The sequence below is a fragment of the Paroedura picta genome, chromosome 6 (assembly GCF_049243985.1).
Source record: "Paroedura picta isolate Pp20150507F chromosome 6, Ppicta_v3.0, whole genome shotgun sequence".
NCBI classification, from domain to species: Eukaryota; Metazoa; Chordata; class Lepidosauria; order Squamata; family Gekkonidae; genus Paroedura; species Paroedura picta.
In genome coordinates, this window is record NC_135374.1 from 70826223 (window position 1) to 70841819 (window position 15597).

Consider the following 15597-nt stretch of genomic DNA (forward strand, 5'->3'; position numbering starts at 1 on the left):
CAAAATCTTGTCCTGTGGAGCGAATTGTCTTGTGGATTGTCACAAGGTTCTGTGTTCTCACCCATGCTTTTTAACACATACACACAGCCACTGAATGAGAATTTTGGGTTGGGTGTCATCAGTAAGCAAATAACACCCAGCTTTATATTTCATTATCCAGCCCCTCAGATGCACCTGTCCTGGTTCTGAATTGACACAGAACAAACTAAATTCAGACAAGACAGAGGTAATGCTTTTCAGGAAGGCTCATATTCTAGAAGTATTGAATTGGAGTGAAATTGGCATTTTCCTCGGGCTGTCTTGCTCTTTGAAAAGCAGTTTGGCGTGTTGGCTCGGAGTACCTTCTATCAGCTGCACCTAGTACACGAACTCTCTCATTACCTAAACTCAGCCTATCTGGCCCCACTGATCCATACTTGTGACATATCATGGTTAGATTACTGGAAAATATTCTATGTGGTACTGGCCTTGAAAGCAACTCAGGAAGTACAAGTTGTCTAGAATTCAGCAGCTCAACTGCTATCAGGGTCTAGCTGCTAAGAACATATTTTTATATTTTAAAATGGTTTGCTTCCAAAGTGCTGATTATGACCTTTAAAGCCCTTATGTGAGACCCATATAATTGAATTGTCTGGGAGACAGTGACAGTAGTTCGGCAGCCATTTGTTGGCTATTCTATCACTTATTGTTTGGCTGGCATTCACTGGATCCTGAGCCTTTTCCATCATGGCTCCTGCTCTATGGAATGGGTTCCCTGAAGAGGTGAGGTCTTCAAGAGTCACTACAAAGCCTTGATGTGTACTAGGGCCTGGAGGGAGGAGGTGAATCAGCAGGCATCTTTTAAAATGGTGATCCCCAGCTCGCATGAAGCATGCATAGCCTCGATCAGGGCCAGGGCATTTTTGGCCCTGTGCCCCACATAGTGGAATGAGTTCCCAGACAAGCTGAGGACCCTATAAGAGCTGTCACAGTTCTACAGGGTCTGTAAGATAAAGCTCTTCCACTAGGCATTTGGTTGAGATCTATGCCCCACCTTTCCTACTCTACTCCTGGAGGGACATTTTCATCTTGCCTAGCAGGGGCCAAATCACAACTTAATAAGACACAGGCACAATCACCTTGGCAACAAATTGGCCACAGCCTTTCTTGAACATGTGAGCGTGGCACCCAACACAGGTGAACACATGGCACCCGGTCAGTAGGCCCACAGGTGACCTCTGACATACCCAAGGTGGCTACCGATATGACCCAATGGGCATTCGTCTCCATGGGTCACCAACCGCTGAAGGAGATACAAACTCTCCGCGAGTCATGCATCTCTTCAGCCCCCCATGGGAGCCCCAAAGCCTCGGGTAGGCCGGCATGCAGAGTCGGCCACCCCTTAAATGATCTTCCCATGAGCCACAAACCACAGACTGTGACAATAACAATTAAACATGCAAAAACACAAGAAAGAGACAAGCCCCGTGGAGCACGTTCCATAAAAGGAGATGCCCGCGCGAACAGCTCTGCCCCTCCCAGATGTCCTGCTGCTGAAGCCCCAGCAAGACGCTGGAAGCTGCCGGTGACAGGGACAGCCTAGCAACCAGCAACTTAAGCTGGTGCTCCTGCCCCGCAGCGCCAAAGAGCACTGCCGCTGACTCTAAGGTGCCCTTATTGCCCTCCACTGTAGTGTGGCTTAAGCCAAGCAGCCCCTGCTGGGTGGGGATTAATGGGGGTGGCACATTTTGAGTGATTATATATCTGCCACCATCTTTGTCCTGTATTGTTGTAAAGATTATTGTGTTTTCACTCTATTTTATTGTAACTATCACTTTAGTATGTCACCTGCCATGAGCCTGCTTTGGTGAAAGTGGCAGGAAATAAATTTTAAAAAATAATAATAAATAATAAAAGATGGTAGAGAGATTTGTCACCTGTTAAATTTGATTTTAACTGGAATTTTTAAAACTGTTATCATGAACTGCTTTCAACCATAAGGAAAGTCAAGGTATAAAAATTCCCAACAGAGAGCCAGTATGGTATAATGCTTTGAGTGGTGGAGACATGGGTTAGAATTCCTTAATTTCTATGGAAACTTGGGGTGATGTTGCATCAGTCACAGAATCCCAGCCAAATCTACTTCCCAGGTTGCTGCATGAATGTAATGGATGAAGGAGGAGAGTTGTAAGCCACTTGTGGAGGCTATTGAAAAGAAAGTGAGATATAAATGAAGCAAATGAAATTAAGAAAGTGGTAGCACACTTTTAAACATTGCACCAGAATTTCAACAGTAGTTCTTTGAATATTTTCAGTTTTAGGTTTAAATGTCATGGTCATGATCCAATAATAATATATATATTGTATAGTTTCAGTGGTTTCAAATTGCTGGTTCTGCTATTCAGGCATCTAAATGGCTTGTGAACAAGATCCTTAAGAGACTGTCTCTTCCATATACACCTGTGAGTCTAAGAATTGTATCAGATGCCCTTTTCTACATTATCTCACCCTCTGAGATTCTGGGAATGGTAAATAAAGAAAAGGGATTTTCAGTGATGGCACTCTCTCTCACAGAAGGTGCCTACTTTACTTTCATTTGAGCAATAAAAGATGGCCTTTTGATTCCCTAGGGGCATCTCCTTAGCAACAGGTCAAGTGGTTAGGTTACATCATTTGCCTTACACTGATTGACAGAATCAGTCTTATGCCTGTCTTGGGGCATGATGTCCCCCCCCCCCCAGTTTGCAGTGGTACAGAAGAACGGAAGAGCTGTTTTTTTTATACCCTGCTTTTCACTACCCGAAGGAGTGCCAAAGTGGTTTAAGAACCCCTGCCCCTTCCTCTCCCCACAACAGACACCCTGTAAGATATGTGGTGCTGAGAAAGCTCTAACAGAACTGTTCTGTGAGAGCAGCCCTAAGAGAACTGTGACTAGTCCAAGGTTCCCCAGCTGACTGCATATGGAGGAGCGGGGAATCAAGCTCGGTTATCCAGATAGAGCCTACTGCTCTTAATCACTACAACACACTGGCTATTGCTACAAGCTATCATGTTGACCATGGTGTCAGCCTGCAGGCCTCTACCTCAGGCATTTACTTTTTGACTCGCCCTGTGCTTGGATGAGCCTAGGTGTGTCATGTTCAGTTGGCCCTTAGAACCTTGAAGACCTCAGTCTGCTGTTGGGTTATATCTGAAATCTTGAACCATTGCTTGTAAAAGACTTTTAGCTTTGTTGTTTTATCCTCACTATTCACTTCTCTGCTTTGATTGTTTCTGAACAATTTTAAATAAATTACTTTAACTATATTCTTGTGGAGTTCTTGAATTCAGGAGGTTTCAATATGAATCCAGTACTTCAGCCCTCATTGACTACAGCTACCACAGTAAACTTGCTTTGAAGGTTTCCTACCTTCAAAAGGTGAATTCATTAAGTTCCAGGAGGGCCTGAGTTATCTTGGTCTCTATCTTCAGTAAAATGCAGCCTTCCGTTTGGTGTAACTGTAACACATACTGGTTGGATACATTGTCTGAGAGACTTTTATTACCATTTTCATTGTATTGTATTTACAGTTGCTGAGATGGGATTAAGCTCTGCAGATAAAGATGGCACAAATCTGCTTTTATAGCTGCCAAACCCCATTGGAATATCTGGAGTACTGAATGTCTGGATCAAAAGGAAGCTTTTGAAATGGCCATTGTAATGCTGCTCATGGGGGTGCGGAAGGGGAAACAACATCCTCCAAGAACAATGCTCCCAGGAATGGAGAAGCAAAAGGAGAGTTATGGAGGCTAGGAAGTGCAATGAAAAGACAGTGTTTAAGATTATAACTTATAAAATAAAATAGTATTGAGGACTCCCACTATTTGTAAACCAAGACTGAGTGAAACAGTCTGCAGGGAGACTTCATATTAAATCAGGCACAGAGACGGCAAATTTTATACAAGGAGATTAAGGGCAGATAAAATTCTGCCTCAGAGGTGAAGACAAGAAGATATCCTGTGAGATATGCAGTCCTATCTGGAGATTTGCTTCCTGGATCCTGATATAATTACAGATTCCCAGATGACATGATGGTCTGTGTTTGTATCTTAAGATACTTCATACTATTCTTAAAACAATACATAAACTATCAGAATGGACCATCTAGCCACACTCCTGAATTAATCGGCAGTGATAGACCCAACTCATGAGCAAACTGACTTTCACTTCTAGATCATCCTATAAGAAGAATATCACAGAAAGCCTCCCCACTGAAAATTTTGGGAAACTGGCAATAAATTTCCCAGCTTTCCTTCAGCCTTCAAGCTGCATTTTCTATTGAGACCTATAATGGAAACAACATGCAGTCTTCAAGGAAGGCCCCTATGACTTAATCTTTGCATGCCAGAAGTAACATCGATGACTGTATTAGAACTCTATCTTCTTGGGGGCATGAGACTAATTCACATGATAAGAGCTGAGGTGGACCCCATCAATCAATATTGCTCATTTTCCCTGCTGAAGCATAGCATATTGTCTGTGAACTCACACCCAACACAATTGTTTAGAATAGTTCAGTCTTGCACTGCCCTGGAAGAAGGGCACCAAAACAATAGTCTAGCACAGTGGTCTCCAATCTTTTAATCACCAGGGACCAGTCAACACTTGACAATTTTACTGAGGCCCTGGTAATATATAAGCCTTTTGTTGAGGGAGGCTCGCCGCCGCCTGAGCCCTGTTCCACTTGCTTTCCCACTGGCGCCCAACTTCCCATCACCTGCTGGGACACAATCTAAATAGTCCCGCCATGGCGGCCGCTGGAGAGCACCAAAGGTGAGCCGACAGCACAGTGGCAGGGCATCCCCTGAGGCAGCAGCTGGGGAGGAGGATGAGGAGGAGCTGCGGCCCGGTACCGACCAGTCCCCGGACCGGTCTTGATCCCCGGACCGGGGGTTGGGGATCACTGGTCTAACAGATATCAGCTGTGGGGCATTTGTGAAACATTTTGCAGACAAAATTTCAACACTCCGCTGTGACCTCCCTCCAACCTTAGATACAGAAACTGAACTAGAGGTCCTTTGGCCATCTTTGGAGAAAACACTGAGTAACTTCAGATGACTCACTCTGACTGAAGTGAACAGGATGCTAACAACAGTGAGACCAACCACATACCAACTAGAGCCCTGCCCAGTGTGTCTTCTAAAAACATCTGATATAGGAATAAGGGCCCCACCATCCGGGAGATAATCAACCTTTCTCTCACAATGGGAGAATGCTTGGAGGGACTAAAAGAAATAGTGATATGCCCCCAACTGAAAAAAAACAAACATATTTGAATCCACGAGAGCCCAACCCGTCTCACAATTAGTGTTTCTTGGGGAAATGGTGGAAAGGGCTGTCGTGGATGAAATAATGGTATCTAACACCTAAAGCCATAAGTAAAAATGTCTAACCAAACTGAGGGAAATGTCATGAGATGGTTGGATCTTTATCTCATATGTGGTGGAACTGTAAAATTGTTTTAAAAATTGGACTAGGGTACATGACAAATGGCAAATTTCATTCAAATATAAATTCCTACTTGAGTCTAAAAATATGCTGTTAAATGTTTTCCCCAAAGGTTTTCCTAAAGATGTAGATTTTTCCCCCATGAAACAACAGCAACTAGGCTTATCATAGATTCCAGATGGAAACAAGATGAGCCGCAGATAGACTTATGGTACAAGAAACGTAGGTAATTTGTCAGGATGGCAAAGATAACCAATATGGTAAACCAAAGACCAGGTGAAGAATTTCAAAGATACTGAGACAAATTTTTTAAAGTTTGTAAAATTTGACCCCCCCCCCTTTTCTGTTATGGTTATAAGAAAATAATAATAAGTAATTTTAAAAAAGAGAAGGGTAGTAAGTGTGACCTCCTGACTGACATATAACCTATAACCTGAAGAAGAATGGTTACATAGGATGCAAGGCTTCTTGGGTTTAGGATGCAAATCTTCATAACAATAAAATATTTTAATATAATACTCTAGTATATCTGTTCCACTATATACTTCTGGTAAGTGATTGGAGGAGGAGTATGTCTCATGGCTTAAGTGCCACTCAGCGCTTAACACCCCCACAAGGTGGCTGTCCCACCCCTGAGTGCCTCCTCCTCCAACTGGCTTGCCTGTCTGTCCAATGGCCAGCCAATAGCCTACCGTCCCCCATCCCTGACCACCCCCTCCTCCTTCCACTTCCCTCTGAGGCTTAGAGGCTACAGATCCCTGCAATGTGAGAGTTGGTCCTGGGGGGAGGGAGAGGCCATCTGCAGAGTTCTTCCACTCCACTCCCCTAATCTAGCGCCCATTGTATTCCTGAATAAAATGGGCTTGGTCCCCAGTAATATATAAACAAGGGCTTTAACTAATCTGGTTTTTGTTCTTTTCTTGGATTGTAGAGCTGTGTTCTGGAAGTTTTTGTGCTGAACGTTTTGCCTGCATCTGTGGCTGGCATACTCCAAGGTCTGTCTAAGCAAGATGCCACACAGAGATATACATCTTGCTGTGACAGACCTTGGAAGATGCCAGCCACAGATGTAGGCAAAACATTAGGAGGAAAAACGAACAGAACATGGCCCAACAATCTGAGAAACCGACAAAAGCCAGCGGATTCTAGCAGTGAAAGCCTTTGACAATACCTTATCATGATTTAAAATAATCCTAATAGACAGCAGCTTTTGCTATTACCATATACGGTCCCTAAATTAAGGATGTAAAATAATTCTTCACATTAGCTAGTTTATAAAGAACTCTGATATTCTGAGTAGGTTATTTTTTTTAAGTAGCACAAGATTGTTACCACCATTTAAATGGTTAATGTTTATAATTTATGATACTTAACCAGTAAACATTTGTTATGTGTTCACAATATAATAAGAAGAGCCAAACAATCCCCCCCCCCCAAACTGGGATTATAATTTGATAGTGGTGTATGCTATTGTCATCTGAAAAAAAGAAATTTCATTTCTTTTCATTGGAGTGGGATTTACAGCTTTTCTGTTTCCTTTATGAAAGTGTGTAAACTTCTGTGACATTTAATGCAGCACATTTAGGCAACATAATGTGTAATAAATGGAAAGTGATCTTTTAAAGCTCACACAAGTTAAATACAACTGTATCTTGCTGAAGTCATATTGTTACAAGTCATCACACTTTATCTTTCCCATTTACAGTTATGACTACTGTTTCTTTAGTGAGAAAGCAATATTCCTTTACCCTAATAGTGTAATTTATTATCAGCCAAGAAGATTTCAAGGCAATCTGAATTTTATTATGCTTTCAATATATTTACATTAAAGATGCCTTGATAGCATGCTGCTGTAGACAAGTAGCAATGTATTATCATCAGGAGGAGTGGATACCATTTTTCTTCAGCAAAGATACGTTAATGCACCATGCAGCGTACTGAAATTTCACTGTGCGTGTGTATAAAAAAACGAGGCACCAGCAATGGGCTTTTATGGCCAGTGAGTAGAAATGTGTAAGGGCAAAAAATAGGAACATTTCAGTATCAGTACAAAACAATTTACACCAAATCTGGTCCTTCCAAATTACCCATAGTTGTTTTGGAGTTTTTCCCTTTCTGTCTATTCTGGGCTTCGGGGAAGGGTTGGGGTAGAGGCACCAAAATGGCAGAATTCCCAAACTGCAAAAAAGACTGGACCATGGATCCAATTCTAGGAATACCCAAAGAGGCTGCCCCCATCCAATCTCCTTTATTTCCTACTAGAAATATAGCCCGCTGTAGAAGGGATACAGCGGGCTCTAGGAACATACAGTTTGTTGTGTCCCGCGGCGACGGCTCTCCGTGGCGGCTCCCTCCCGTGAGCGGCGGCGGGGGAGGCAGGGAGGGCCCGGCAGCTGCGCGGTCTTTGTGAGGCAGCGGCCCGACGCAGCGAGAGGCGCTTTGCGCCTCTCGCCGCGTCAGGCCGTCGGGCAGGGAGCCCCCAGCAGCCGCTCTCCGCGTGACTGCCGGGGGCTCCCTCGGGCAGCGGTCTGACGCGGCGAGAGGCGCAAAGTGCCTCTCTCTGCGTCAGGCCGCCGGGCAGGGAGCCCCCGGCAGCCGTGCTCTGCGCGGCTGCCAGGGGCTCCCTTGGGCAGCCGGCTGGGGCTGAGAATCGGAGTGGCGGGCCAAGTGGCGGGGCAAGTGGCCAATAGGGAGGCGCGCTACGCGCGCCTCCCAATTGGCCACTTGGCCCTCGAGTGGCACTTGGAGGGGCCCAATCAGGAGCCGCTTCGCGGCTCCTGATTGGACACCTCCGAGTTTTTATCCCAGACTGGTCCCGCCCTAACTCCTCCCCACAACCCCTTACTCCTTTATATAGTCCGTGGCGCCCGCGGCGCCACGGGCGGTGTACAGATGATGAGAGAGAAAAAAATCTTGTCTGTTCAGGAAATAATGGAGGTGGGTTGAGGGTTCTTTTGAGAGGCTCCTGCAATCATACTGCAAATTTGGTACCTTTATCTCCTCCCCTCCCTCAGCCCAGAACATATGGAAAGTGGCACTGTCCTCCCTTTCCCTTTAAAGTTCAAAGGGCTGTTTGTCCAAATCAGTGAATCACACTAAATTGTGATTTGACGCTTTGAATAAGGTTGAGTAGAGCATTTAAACTAATTGGGGAATGGTGATAAGGTCCAGATTTGATTGATTTGGGTACTTTCAGCCCGTCCAAATCAAAGCGTACATCCCTAGTGAGAAGCAGAGGTGGCCTGCCATTGCTTTCCTTTGCTGAGTCTTCCTTGGTGGTCTCACTTCCAAGGACTGACTTTGCTTAGCTTCCAAGACCTGATGAGACTGGGATAAACTATGCTGCCTTCTCTCCCAGATTTAACCATATACACAAGAATATAATGTCACAGATATTCTACCTGATTTTTAATAGAACTGAAATTTTACCAAAACAAAGAACATAATAACTGAATGGATGTAAAGTAATGTAAATGATGCTTTGTTGCTGGCATGTTTCTTAAAAAAAACAAAACATCAATGCCCATATCCCTTTTTATTCTATTTTAGAGTCTATGCAAACACATTTTTATGTTCTAATCATATGACCTTATTACTTAGATTGCAATTATTTGCAGAATTGCCAGAACTCATGAAGAAAACTTGATCAGAGCATAGTGCCTTGGGTCCATCCTATGATCTGTCCCCTTCTCTTTAGTTCATATCCTCTCTTTTGATCCAGCAGCATCATTACTCTGATTCTAATTCAGTTTAGCTCCCAACATATTCCAATTTCTATAGTACATATCCTGACCTTTCTATAGGTCCTAAGCTTCCAAGTAAGTCCCCCAACTAAGCCTCTATCCTTCAGTTCTTGTTCCAACCTGTTTCCTTTTCTTAGTAATCCACTCTGACCTTCTATAATCCTTTAGTTCACCACTCTTCAACCCCTTTATCCGTTTTCTTCCTTCCAACTTTAATTACTTTCTAAGACTTTCTTTCTGTTTCTAACTCCCTCCACTTTAATCCTGCCTCCATTGTATTACCTTCCAGTTCACTTGCTTTCCCCCTCTCGCCTGGCCTGTTATCTACTTTTCCTCCTCCCTAAACTATTCTTACCTTCTTACTTGTTCCCTACCCATCATTAATATCCCTTTAATACATGTAGTTCCCCTTCAGTATTAAGGGGGGCCTACCCTTGACTCTGATCCAGAAGTTACAGCTGGTACAAAATGCGGCAGCTAGGGTCCTCACTAGGACACCTTGGGGGGCCCATATTCAGCCATTACTCCATCATCTCCATTGGTTACCAGTCTGTTTCTGGGTCAAGTTTAAGGTGTTGGTATTAACCTTTAAGGCCATATGCGGCTTGGGTCCCACTTACCTACGGGACCATTTGGTTGCTTATGCCCCCCCCTCCCCGCAGGACTCTCCGCTCCACAAGTATGAATCTACTGACTGTCCCGGGCCCCCGAGATGTTCGCCTGGCCTCGACCAGGGCCAGGGCCTTTTTGGTGGAATGAGCTTCTGGAGGATCTAAGGGCCCTGTCAGAACTACCATATTTCCGCAGTGCCTGTAAGATGGAGCTGCCAAGCGTATGGTTGAGGCCAGGGCAGAGTCCAGGTTCCATCCAAGATCCCTAATCCATCGGCCACTTTTTCTCTCCTCCTTCTCTTACGGAATTAACATCTGACCTTTCTCTGAACAAGCAGGGAAAGTGGGGAGAGTTACAGAATAGAATGCCATCTTTTTATTGTAATAATGGGGTGTTTATGGGGTTTAATGTGATTTTACTGTGATTTTATATTTTATTGTGAACTGCCGTGAGACCTTTTGGCGAACGGCAGTATATAAATCCAACTATAAATAAACAAGTAAATAATTTAACCAAATTCCCTCTGATCTCTAGAGGGTGAACGGCAGTATATAAATATACTGCGAACGGCAGTATATAAATCCAACTATAAATAAACAAATAAATAATTTAACCAAATTCCCTCTGATCTCTAGAGGGTATCTCAGGGAGCTACTGTCCCTCAGTTTCAGTGGTGGAGGAGTTTCCAGTTGTCTTTATGACAGTATTCTCTTCCTTATCCAGGATGGCGACGTAATACCACTGCTGGGTCCCCATTGACTGGAATTGATGTTAAGTTCACCTTAGTCACTAGATGACACTGCAGCTGTGAATTCTGTTATATAACTTGCTATTTAGGAATAATGGAGGGCTGATTGTTATCCTCCATAAGGAAGATGGTCTGGTTTGGTGGTGACCTAGACTGAAATTGTCCGTTTGTCAAACTCCTCCCCTGGGACTTCCTGTTGTAGCCAAATTTCAAGGCCTCCTGGTTCTTTTCATGAGAGACACATCCCAGAAAGCTCAGACAGCCTAACCCACGCTGGCCATTTCAGTTGCCAATCCAGCTTCAACTGGCAAGCAGAACTCCGTTGCCAGCCAACCCCCCCCCCCCCAAACTCAGAGGAGTCTCTCCCCTGCTAGGACTCCTGTCAGGACTGCACTCTCTGCCATCATTGCAGAGCATCTCTGTCCAGTCTGGGGCATATTTCAGTACAGCCTGTCACCCTTGGTACTTTCCTCGAACATGACAACAGTTTGTGCCTGCCTCATTTTCAATTTATCACTATCAAATGGGTTTACATCACAGCCCCAAATCCTTCCACAAAGGACTTCAGCATGTACTCCTTTGCGATCAGTGTAAACCACCATACTGGAATCAGAATTGGCCTCATTGGCTGGCCAGATCAGAGCCAATCAGTGTGGGTGCTCCTTAGCCTGAAAGATTTATGCATGCTCACAGGCAGAACCAAGCATTCTAATGTATCTGTATTTTTCATTCCCATAGGTTCAAAGAAAACAGTATGGATCATTAGGCACAGTATTATGTTCTGGGATAGAGCCTATGCCTTATTGCCATGCTAAGACAGTGAGTGATACATGCATTGGCCAGCTCTCCTAGTGACCATCTATTCCAGCAGTTCTCTCCAGATTCTGTTATCACCCACCTTGGTAAAAATAATATACTTGCCACAAAAGGAGTCATACTGGCTAGGATTCTGGCAGCTGATTTGGAAACTCTTCATTCAAGGTCCACAGTAATAAATGCTGTGGATGGCATGGGGTAATCTCAGCTTTAAAAGTGGACTTGACTAGGGTTTGCAATGTGCATCATGGGCCATCAAGGCATGATTGTGTGTGTGTGTGATGTTATTAGAAACTTGGACATTACATTTATGCTGGAAGTTCTGTTAAGGGCTGATTGGGTGCACCTTTCTGAACAGGGAATGGTCATAAGACTCTGTGGTATTTGTGATGGACTTTTTTGTTGGCTGATGGTGTAGGAGTGTTAGTTGGAGTGGGACAAGGGAGATCCCCCTGCTTTGTGGTGATTTGGACAGATTCTTTTGGGAGGTGGCCAGGCTTGCATGCCCAATCTCCTCAGGTTTGGAGGCTCCTTTATGGAATCTTGGGGATGGAGTCACTTAGCTGCACACCCAGCTCAGAAGATGCCAGCTGGCTTCTACCACCAGATGGCAGAGGACCATGCAGTAGCTAACACCCACATGAATCCTGGGGTCTTGCCACACCACAGTATCACCCACAGCAGGTGGGTTGGCGAAGAGTAGTCACTGGGCAACAGGCAGGTTGCCTGATGCTGGATCCATCTCCGTGTTATGCCAATGCACCTTCAGCTGTTTTCAATAAAAGTTTATTACAAAATTTTGGGTTTGTATGAATTAATTCTGCTGCATTACCCCTCTCATCCCCACCCTGAGCCAGCTAGCAGCAAGCAAGACATTTACAGAAGTCAATCAACACACATCACTAAAAGCCAATTAGAACTGTTCTTTCCCAGGCTAAGGAGTAAAGAAGAAACCTTAAAGGCCTGCAATTATTGCAAGTTTGGCTTCTTATAAAGGGTTCTTAGTTCATTCTGGAAGACCCCTATGTACACCATATAAATGTCATTTCGAGAGCAGGGAGACCTAGCTACAGAAACTGGGTGGCATATTCTCCCAGTCTCATGAATAAAACTGGAATCATGATGAACTAACTGAAAAGGTTGTGAGGATAAACAAGAACAATCAAGTGTTATTTATCCTTCGAACTGTGGGAAAGGATTTAAAGATAATCCAGATGATTACACATTAAATAATAAAAATATTTTTACATTATTGTACATACCAACTCTGAACCCTTTAAAAAATCCCAACAGATTTTACTTCAAGTCTAAGGGCCATTCCACGTGACTTAAATGTAGCAGAAGTCTTACCTTTGGTAAACACTACTAATTCAAGGTTCTGCATGACGTCGCACACAATCTGCAACACTCCTGCAACACTCCCGCAAAAAGCGCTTCATTGTAGCGCTTTACAGGAAATCCAGAAAAGTAGATTCCCCCTGAGAAAACCGCTACACTTCTGTGCACAAGCTGCAACACATCAGCGAAAGGCTGAGGTGCGTTCTCAATGTAGCCGTAGAAAGAAAGTCCCTCCCCTGCTTTCGCCGCCAAACTTCCGGTGAAGCGAGCGCCATTTTTTTCCTTAGACAGGGAAAGCAACGAATGAGCGAGGCTTCTCAGAGGCTTCTCCGGCTAAAGTCCCTCCACAGAAGTGATTAAAGGTTAAACAAAGCTCCCTAATGCAAGTGTCTTTAAAGTTCCCAAGCACAATACAGCCCCTTGTTCGACACGGCCCATAATTTCGGCCACAAATCTCGCCCATGGGGGGGGGGATTTTTTTTTTAACTTGAGGAGCCTGTAAACGATTAAGCGCCAGCTCCTACGCCTGTGGAAAAGGTATCTGCCGCTTTTGCCTGCAGCGCACAGATTTAGCCACATTGCCCTTTGTGTGGAATGGCCCTAAGTATTTCAGCAAAATGTATCACTGTTTAGCTTACTATGCATTGTTAATGAGAAGATTCCCAGGTAATTTCACTGCTGCACAAATTTATGCATCAATTGTATACTGCTGACCAACCAGGCTTAAGGTAAGCTGAAAGGACTGGGTAACCGTTTGATACTTAGAGAATTGCCAGCACAAAGACATACCATGCTTCAGTGTTCCACTGTTCCCAGAATCTTTCCTCAACTATCATAAAACAAAATAAATTCAGAGTGCAGTAGCACCTTTATTTATTCTTAAAGGTGCTACTGGACACTGATTTTATTGTGCTACTTCAGACCAACACGGCTACCCATTTGAATAAAAAACAAAAGACAGGGCAATTGAAGAGGGCTTCCACTAGGGAACAAAATTCCTGGAAGCAGGATTGCTCTGGTGACTCAAGGTTAGTCAGTCTGCCTGATTTTTGCTCAGCCTATGTGATGCCTGCTGTTTTGGGCCAGTTGCTAACAGCAGCTAGAAAACTCTCTAGGAATCCAAAATCGTTCACTTTCGCCTTCTGATCAAATTATCACAAGTGCTCTTGTGCAGCAAGAAAGCACTTTATAAGTTTTCCAACACAGAGACAATCCAGATTTATAGAACAATTTCCCTGATTTGCTCCCCTAAGCACAGGAAAATTCCATCCCTCTCTATTCCAAATGATACATGGGTGAGAACACACACACACTGTTTACCTGCAAGAAAGTAATGATGGAGAGTAAATCCTATCAAATAATTTCACTTATACACACCCATTTTCTTTCTGAGTACACACTCATTTTCTTTCCTGCATAACTACATATTTTAAATGCTCTTTAAATGCTAAGGGAGGGTATTAATAATCTTTATCAGAGCACTGTGGAGGCTCTCAGCAGCTATTTTGGAAGGGAAAAAATCTTGAAAATGGGTGGCTTCTGCTTAACAAGGTAAGGGCATGCATTTGCTCCTCCTGCTTCACCTCTCATTCTTTTCCGCCTCTCAGGCTGAAAACATAGAGCCTATAAAGCTATCACTTGCCATGAGCATATGCCACAACATAGCAGAAATGGCAAACAGTTTGTCTTTAGAACTTTTTACAAAACAAGATTTGGAAGTCTTGTTTGATATTACTGTACTTCAAATTGAAAGTTACATTGCAACAGAGAGAAAGAGAGAAAGAATGAAAAACTGTTAAGTAAGCAAACATTTTATGAAAATTGTTTTTTGTTAACATGTCATATCAGATTTCAATTTCCTTACTGGATGGATAAAATTGAGGTCTGATGTAAATGTGATGCTGGTGAACAAGAGCTTCCCTGTGTCCAGAACCTCATTTAAATAGGGCTATCAGAAACTACCCATGCAGTGTTAAGAACACCAGAGATTTGTACCCAGGCTAGGATCAATCAATCTTTATTTTACGGTCATTTAGACAAAAATTCAAATGCAGCTTATACTCCAAGCTAGGATATTGTGTCAAAGTAAAAAAAAAGAGGATATTATAAGCAGCAGCAATGTCAAATGGATAAATACTTCTGTCTCACCAGCACCATATTTAAAATCTTTCAAGCACAAGTTGTAAGTTATACCCCATTTCTCCAATATTCAATTTTGTCAACAGGAAGCAATAGGAACTAGAAGTTTGAAATTCATAAAATTCTTCCATAAAACCTATTGCAGAAGATTTCATCCAAATCACCTGCTACAACAACACATTGATCTAAAATCAACTTTTAATTCACATTAAAGAGAGTGGCTTGCCTTCGGGTCTTGAAAATATATTCAAGGCCAAATGTGATGCAGGATGTCGTAGAATCACTGTGTGAAACCAAGCAATTATTTTGGCACATCTTCCACTGAGATCACAACCCATAAACAGCAAAAACAAAAACCTTTGACTGTGGCTATAAATATCACCGAAAGTAAAATATCCAATGCAACACTTTTTTTTGTTATGTCAGAAAGCATACAGGAAACCTGTCATTACCTGTAACTGTTAATTCTGTCGTTCTTCTGACAACAAACAATCCATACTTCAATTCACAAGTATAATTTCCAATATCATCTTCTCTGACCTCTCGCATAACAAGAGTGTCCTTTTTAAACAGAATACTTGGTCTCCAGGTTCTCACTTGGCATTCCTGTGTGAAGACAATTACAGCATGTCAGTGTCTAAGTCACTGTGATTAAATCTGTCCCTTCACAATTTAACACAAGAATTATTTATTTTAGACAGTTTACTCAACTTTTCAGTTAAAACTTCACGGTT

At 43.2% G+C, this 15597-nt stretch overlaps 1 protein-coding gene across 11 annotated transcripts in view; it reads right to left on the bottom strand.

The window, feature by feature from the left end:
• IL1RAPL1 (interleukin 1 receptor accessory protein like 1) overlaps window positions 1-15597 on the bottom strand; it is a 937510-nt gene that overhangs the window by 363167 nt on the left and 558746 nt on the right. For all 11 annotated transcript variants that reach the window (XM_077342993.1, XM_077342992.1, XM_077342999.1 and 8 more), the window contains one exon: window positions 15316-15469. In XM_077342993.1, coding sequence (XP_077199108.1) covers window positions 15316-15469 — 154 coding nt within the window. The remainder of the gene's footprint in view (window positions 1-15315; window positions 15470-15597) is intronic.